We start from the raw sequence: 6,839 nt of genomic DNA, 5'->3' as shown, positions 1-6,839 counted from the left end.
CACCCGCATCCCATGCCGCCCCCGCTTCCAACTCCTTCCGCTAAGTTCCCGCACCTCGCCCCACCCCCTGCTTTGACTCCAGTCCTGCCAGCCCCGACCTCCATCCCAAGGCCGAGGGCCCCCTCTGCTGTCTTCCGCCGGTAGGGCAGCCGCAGAGCTCATGGGGCAGAGAAGAGGGGCTCCCCCAACCGAACATCGCCCCACCCCTCCCAGTCCGGCAGGGTCCAGGGAGAGGCCTGTACATGGGTGGACGTTGCGAAGGGGTGGACAAGGAGGGAGTTAGGGCCACGGGACGAAGGGTGGGGTTCTAGAGAGGTTCTCTCCTGGAAGCCAGGCCCCTTTCCCCACGCTGGGTTGGTTTGGCCCTGGCAGCTGGTTCCCCCATCAGTCCGCAGATTCAGTTCTCACGACCTACACCCCACATGAGACACTTGACAGTTACAGCTGCTGTTAGAAGATTATTCTAGCCCCAAGGCAAGGCAGCACCATCCAACCCTAATACCAGTCTCCAACCCCACCCTGAATGCCCACCACCAAGGCTAAGACCTTTGACATTTTCTAATACCAGTCTCTCGGATCTGGCAAGAGATACAGAGAGGAGTCACTCAATCTGGATCTCCTGACTTCCTCAACAGAGACCTACACACAGGCAGGCCATGAAACTCACACGGATACTCACGCATGCTTGCAGGCACACCCATGCACAGAGATCCATCCCCCAGAAGCACATAGACACAGAGACTCGGAGGGAATATGGTGGAGGTATGTACTGTCCTTCCCCATCTAGTCAAAGGAAAAAAATCTTAGTATTCACTGAAAAATTTAAAAACCACTGCAACTTGCTCTTTTTTTCTCTCTAGCAATCTCTTGATGTCTGTGATCCTCCAAAAGGCTCTGTCCATTTCTCTCTCCACCCCCAACCTTGGTCCTACTGTCTTTCCCACCACTTTCTCTTCCTTCCAGTTCAGAATACTTGCAAAATGCCTCCAGAAACTACCGTGGCAATAGCTGTGCCCTGGGGCACACTGATGGTTCAGGACCTCAGCCCAGCAATGAGCAAGGCTGCACATTTGTGCACAAGACACTCACTGACACACCCACCCAGCCATCGGACCAGGACCAGGGGCTCTCCTGACCAGCTAGCAGATGCAATCCCAATTTTGCCACATTCTTTATTGAACAAAAAATCAACAGCAAACACTGTCAAACAAGAAGCTCAAACAGGGCAGGTGGGTAGAGCTAACCATCCTCTCCTTGCAGCCCCATCTCTCTCTGGAACAGGCTTCAACACTAGTGAGGGCATCAAAACCTGTTCTGGTGGGTAAGGAGGGTCAGGCCTTTCTAGGGAAGGGACACTCAGAGCCAGCTTCATCTGTAGTCCCCAAAGAGGCGTCAAGAGCTGGGCCAGGGGGCTTTGGAGCTGCAAGGGGGCTGGACAGACACTGCAGAGGGCAGGAGATGGAGCTCTTGTCCTGGGGGCACAGTAAGGCTTGGAGCTGGTGACTCATGGTCACCAGGGATTCAAGGTGCCGGAGCAGGGCTTGTTGGGGACAGGAGTCCCTGTGGAGGTGCTGGCCACGGCCAAAGCCATGACCAGCTGGTGCTACTGAATAGGGAGGCTGGGACTGGCGCAAGCCTGGTTCTGGGGGCCATTGCCCTCGCCCAGGACCCTGCCAGGTTTCAGGCTCTGGCCAGAGCCTTCCCCTGCCTCTGGGGGGCCTCTGCCAAGCACAGATTCCCCTTGGAGCTATACTGCCCCTGCCTTGGCTCTGCTGCCAGGCACCTCCTGGGGGAGGGGTGCCCTTCAGGGACACATTTGGCCTCCTGTCATCTGGCTGGTAGTATCTCTTCTCCACCTTACTGTTGAAGGAGACCATCTTTTGAACCTTCCCCAGCCAGAGGCTGGACCCTGCTGTGTCTGGAAGCCCTTCCTTGGGGAGCAGCACAGCCAGCAACAGACTTGAGTGAGTGACCTCCAGACCTGGGAAAAGAAGAGGGGAGACAAGAAGAGCCCAAAGGCCTGTGAGGGAGAACTGTGTTCAGCTTAGCTGCAGCAGATCTGGAGGCTAGATCCAGGAAGGGCTTCTCTGCAGTGAGATGGGGCCCACGAGATGCTGGGAAAAGTAAGTGGGAAGATGGGACTGTCTTGGAAGATTTGAGCTCTGTAGGATCAAGGCTCATCTGGCTGAGGCTGGGGTACGGATGGTTTGACCTGAAGACTCTACAGACTCAAAGTCTACCTCACTATCTCAGGACATGGAGCGTCAAAAGGCCAAGCGCTTTGCTCAGGAGTGGGTAAAGGCCCACCGCCACCCTCGCTGCTTTCCGGAGCCACACCGTGGAGGGTGTCTGTGCACAGAGGCCGAGCTTGGCCCCCCGTGGCTGTGGTGAAACATCTCTCCCTCCTCTCTGAGGTGACAGTTACAGTCAAGTGTGTGTAGGTCCTGCCTCTGTCCTGCTGCCTGGGTCAAATGTGGCTGTCCCAGGAGTTTCTCTTCAAGGGTGCCTACCTTGAGAGGCAGTGTGGTATGGTGGTTAGGGGCCAGGTTTCTGAAGCCATATTGCTTGGGAATGAAGCCCAGTTCTGCTACTGACTGGCTGTGTGACTTTCGACAAGTCACTTGCCTTCTTCCTCCCTCAGTTTCTTCGTCTATGAGATGGAGAGTCTAGTCTAATATTACCATTCTCAGAGAGTGATTTTGAGACTACAAGAATTCGTCTAGGTAAAGCTTTTAGAACAATGGCTGGCACGCAGTTCATGATATCCAAGCGTCAGCTATTGCTGTCATTGTTCTCACATTTGCCTGGCTGGGTAAGGAGTTCCCTTCTGATATGTGCCTGCCTCTGCTGGGTGACTGTATCAACCGCGCCTGGTCTGGTCACCAAGTGAGCAGAGGCAGGGTCTGGTATGGGGACTGGGCACTCACCTGGGCCCCCCAGAGGGCGCAGCCTGGTGGGCAGGGGCTGGAAGGCAGGCAAGGGCAGTAGGACCATCCCCATTTGCTCCACAGAGGCCAGGCCGTGGCGCTGCCTGTCATTGAGGTACGAGTAGAGCAGGCGGCAGTTCTGGGTGTCCCGGGCCCCATGTGGGCACAGTCTGATCACACAGACGTCCTGAGGTGGCAGGAGGAGAGCAGCTGTAAGCGCAGTCATCCTCTGCTCCTGCCAACACCCCTGGGCTCCCTGAAACCCCTGAGAACCCCGCAAGAAAGTATGTCCCCATATGGAGAGGGAGTGGGCACAAGGGTGGGAGTAAGGTGCTAGGAAAAGAAGGGATGCCCAAGAGTGGGCAGTTACCTTGGCCTTGGCTGGGCAGATGCTGGCCAGAAGGTCCCAGACAGTGTTGGAGGGGATGCAGCCTGCCGAGCGGATCACGGTGGGCAGAGCCTGGGGGCAGGAAGGACGGCCAGTCAGCCCCCCAGCTCCCCACCCACTCGCGGTAGACGCATTCCCAGCCACCTGGAAGGTTGCAGCCTGTGGCAAAGATGGGCAGGCAGTATTCCAGTACCCTCGATGGCTGCCCAGAAAGCTCTAATTGCCCCATGGAGGTCTGCAGCCTCTCCTGGCTCATCTACAACTTCTCCGAAGCCCCTCCCTCCCTCCCTCCTCTATCCTCTGCCCTCATCCAACACTTTAGCTGATCATTAAGTCACTCAACAATCACTCTTTTTTTTTGTTTTGAGATGGAGTCTCGCTCTGTCGCCCCGGTTGGAGTGCAGTGGCCGGATCTCAACTCACTGCAAGCTCCGCCTCCCGGGTTTACGCCATTCTCCTGCCTCAGCCTCCCGAGTAGCTGGGACTACAGGCTCCAGCCACCTCGCCCGGCTAGCTTTTTGTACTTTTTAGTAGAGACGGGGTTTCACCATGTTAGCCAGGATGGTCTCGAACTCCTGACCTCGTGATCCGCCCGTCTCGGCCTCCCAAAGTGCTGGGATTACAGGCTTGAGCCACCGTGCCCGGCCTAACAATCACTCTTAAAACCCTCCTTTGGGCCCTTCTTGCTATGTGCTTTGGGTGAGAGGGAGTCTTTCACCCTGTTTGTCTCTGTAGGAATGGGACCAACATCTCATTTACTCCCATGCCTCGCACAGGGCCAGGCACAGAGAGGAGTGTCCATGACTTGTTTCAGAATGTGTGAGTGAAAGGAGAGGAGAGGAGAGGAGGGGGAGGGGAGGGGAGGGGAAGGGAGGGGAGGGGAGAGGAGAGGAGAGGAAAGGAAAAGAGAGAGGCTGCCTAGGCTGGTCAGTGTGTAAGTGAGTCCCTGGCGAGGAGGGCAGGTGCACCTGGACAAGCCGACAGCTGTGTCCCGAGACCAGCTGGGCCCTGGCCCGGAACCGCTTGATGGAGAACATGTCCAGAACACCTTCCCAGGGTGGCATGCAGGGCAGGGCCTTTGTGGGTGCAGCAGGCACCTGGAGCCCAGATGGAGGGACCCTAGAGGGAGGGACAGAAGACAGAGCAGGCCATGAGGGCTTCCCCGGCACCTCCTTTCTTTTCAGAGCAGATCCTGTGTCCCCACTGTGGGGACTGGAACATTGGCCCAAGCTTGGTCTTGTGCAGGGGGCAGCCAGGAGGCTGGGATGATTAGTTCCATTGCACAGATGGGGAAAGTGAGGCTCCCAAGGGAGGGAAGACTTGCCCAAGGCCACACAGAAAAAGCCAGTGCTATGTCTGTTGCCCCAGCTGGTGGCCTCCCGCTCAGCCCTGCTGGATTATCCACCTCCCTGCTCCCAACCCCACACCTGTCCTGTGGTTCTGTGGGAGGCATCTCCCTGGCTTTGGGCATCTCTGGAGCAGGCATAGGAGTTTGGCTTAGGGCTTTCTGGAAGATATTGTCCCCACAGCTCTTGGCGGCTTTGAAGGAGCCTAGCAGCTCATTCGAGGACTCCCGGTCTACAAATAGCAGAGGCGGGAGCTGAAACAAGGGCAGCAGCGGCACTGAAGCCAGTCCAGGGCTTTAGAGCCAGAGTTGAACCAGGTGCTTTTCTAGGTGACCTGCGGCACAGGCACCCCTGCTCTGCCACCCTCTCCCCAGGCCACAAATCCCTGTTGCTGCTGAACTGCATGCTCAGCCCCAGCCTGGCCGCCACCCCTGCACCCCTCCCGTGTCCCCTCCCACCCATGCAGATGCGGCAGTTGGGGTCTAGGAAGTGGTGGTCATGCTGCCCCGTGGTGTCCTCTGATGCGATGGGCAGGGCCTGTGGGCTGCAGTCCAGGAACACCTGCGATCCCTGGGAGGCAGAAGACAGAGGGGTAGGCTGAGAAGGTGGCTGGGGACGCCACGAGCCCTCCATGGGTAGAGGGCCCCAGGATGTGGTTTATTTTTCTCAATAATAAATGTTGTTTTATTACCAAAATACTGTGAACTCATAAAGAAAATTTGGAAAACACCAAAACTTGAAAATTAAAAAGAAAATCCCTTCTTGTCCCACCACTCAGAGACCACTGTTGATATTCTAGGTATTCCTTTATAATCTTTTTCTTTTGTTGTTGTTTTTTGTTTGTTTGGTTGGTTGGTTTTTGGTTTTTTGTTGTTGTTTGTTTTTTTGAGATGGAGTCTCGCTCTGTTGCCCGGGTTGGAGTGCAGCAGCTCAATCTCGGCTCACTGCAACCTCCGCCTCCCGAGTTCGAGCGATTCTTCTGCCTCGGCCTCCCAAGTAGCTGGGACTATAGGCATGCACCACTACGCCCAGCTAATTTTTGTATTTTTAGTAGAGACAGGGTTTCACTACGTTGGTTGGCTAAGATGGTCTTGATCTCTTGACCTCATGATCCGCCTATCTCGGCCTCCCAAAGTGCTGGGATTACAGGCATGAGCTACCGTGCCCGGCCCTTTATAATCTTTTTCTATACACAGGGCTTGGGGGTCCTTTTCCTAAAATAGCTGGGATCAAATATTCAACTTAGTGTTCTCTTTTTGTCCACTAATAATAGCAGAGGCGTTTGTCACGTCATATAGTCCCCATAGACACTGCTGTGATGGAGTGAGACTGGAGTGGACGCCTCACCTCTGTTGCTATGCATTTGGGTCATTTCCAGGTTTTCACTATTACTAAATAGCACTGAGGATATTTTTGTGCAGAAAGTAGTTTCCTAAACTTTAAATTATGTCCTTAGGATAAGATTTCAGAAGCAGATGACAGAATCAGGGATAAGGAACATTTTAAAGACTCTTGACGTCTATTGCCAAATCACTTTTTTTCCTCATACTAGAAATAGCTTTAAACATAAAACAATCATTGCTTTAGGACGGTTTAAGAAGATTTTGAAACTCTACTCTTATCAACCACCTCCAGAACAGTCTCAAAGCACAGGCTTTGGAGTCAGACAGGCTGGGTTCAAATCTCAGCTTCCCCACCACACATATGTGACCTTGTGTCAATGGCGTCAGGTTCCACACCCCAGAAATGGCCAGGGAATAGCACCGACCTCCTAGGCCATTGTGAGATGTAAATGAGACACTGCTTGTAAAGGGGCACACAGCAGGTGTTCAATAAACAGTAAAGATTGTTATCATGTGTTATTTTCCCCTCCCCTCCCCTCCCCTCCCACCTCCTCTCTCTCTTCCTCTCTGGGGCTATCTAGGTTTTTCTCCTATATCGCCTTCAGTTTGTTCAGGGAATACAAACTGATTTAGACTGGGGAGCAGCCACACCCCTTGGGGCTCCTCTTGGCACAGGTAGAAGTTCTCCCAGTCGTTGGCCTGAATATTAGTGGTAGGAGTGGGGAGCAGGGATTTCTGTCTGTTCACTGTCACTTCCCCAGTGCCTAGACCCGTGCCTGGCACCTGGTAGGTGCCCATAAATGTACTGACTGACTGAATATAGTTAAAGGCACCT

General features: G+C 54.4%; 1 protein-coding gene across 3 annotated transcripts in view; it reads right to left on the bottom strand.

The window, feature by feature from the left end:
- Window positions 1–1,152: 1,152 nt before the first annotated feature.
- Window positions 1,153–6,839, bottom strand: part of SPOCD1 (SPOC domain containing 1) — a 28,027-nt gene continuing 22,340 nt past the window's right edge. For 2 of the 3 annotated variants that reach the window (XM_023219295.2, XM_023219296.2), the window contains 6 exons: window positions 5,120–5,231; window positions 4,743–4,893; window positions 4,284–4,434; window positions 3,298–3,387; window positions 2,928–3,114; window positions 1,153–1,981 (listed from right to left, as the gene is read on the bottom strand). In XM_023219295.2, coding sequence (XP_023075063.2) covers window positions 1,332–1,981; window positions 2,928–3,114; window positions 3,298–3,387; window positions 4,284–4,434; window positions 4,743–4,893; window positions 5,120–5,231 — 1,341 coding nt within the window. In that variant the 3' untranslated portion in view covers window positions 1,153–1,331. Of the gene's footprint in view, window positions 2,021–2,927; window positions 3,115–3,297; window positions 3,388–4,283; window positions 4,435–4,742; window positions 4,894–5,119; window positions 5,232–6,839 lie in introns of all 3 variants that reach the window. The other variant, XM_023219294.3, reaches the window with a different exon arrangement.

The sequence above is a fragment of the Piliocolobus tephrosceles genome, chromosome 1 (genome assembly GCF_002776525.5).
Source record: "Piliocolobus tephrosceles isolate RC106 chromosome 1, ASM277652v3, whole genome shotgun sequence".
NCBI lineage: Eukaryota > Metazoa > Chordata > Mammalia > Primates > Cercopithecidae > Piliocolobus > Piliocolobus tephrosceles.
This window is presented reverse-complemented; position numbering and strand designations above follow the sequence as displayed.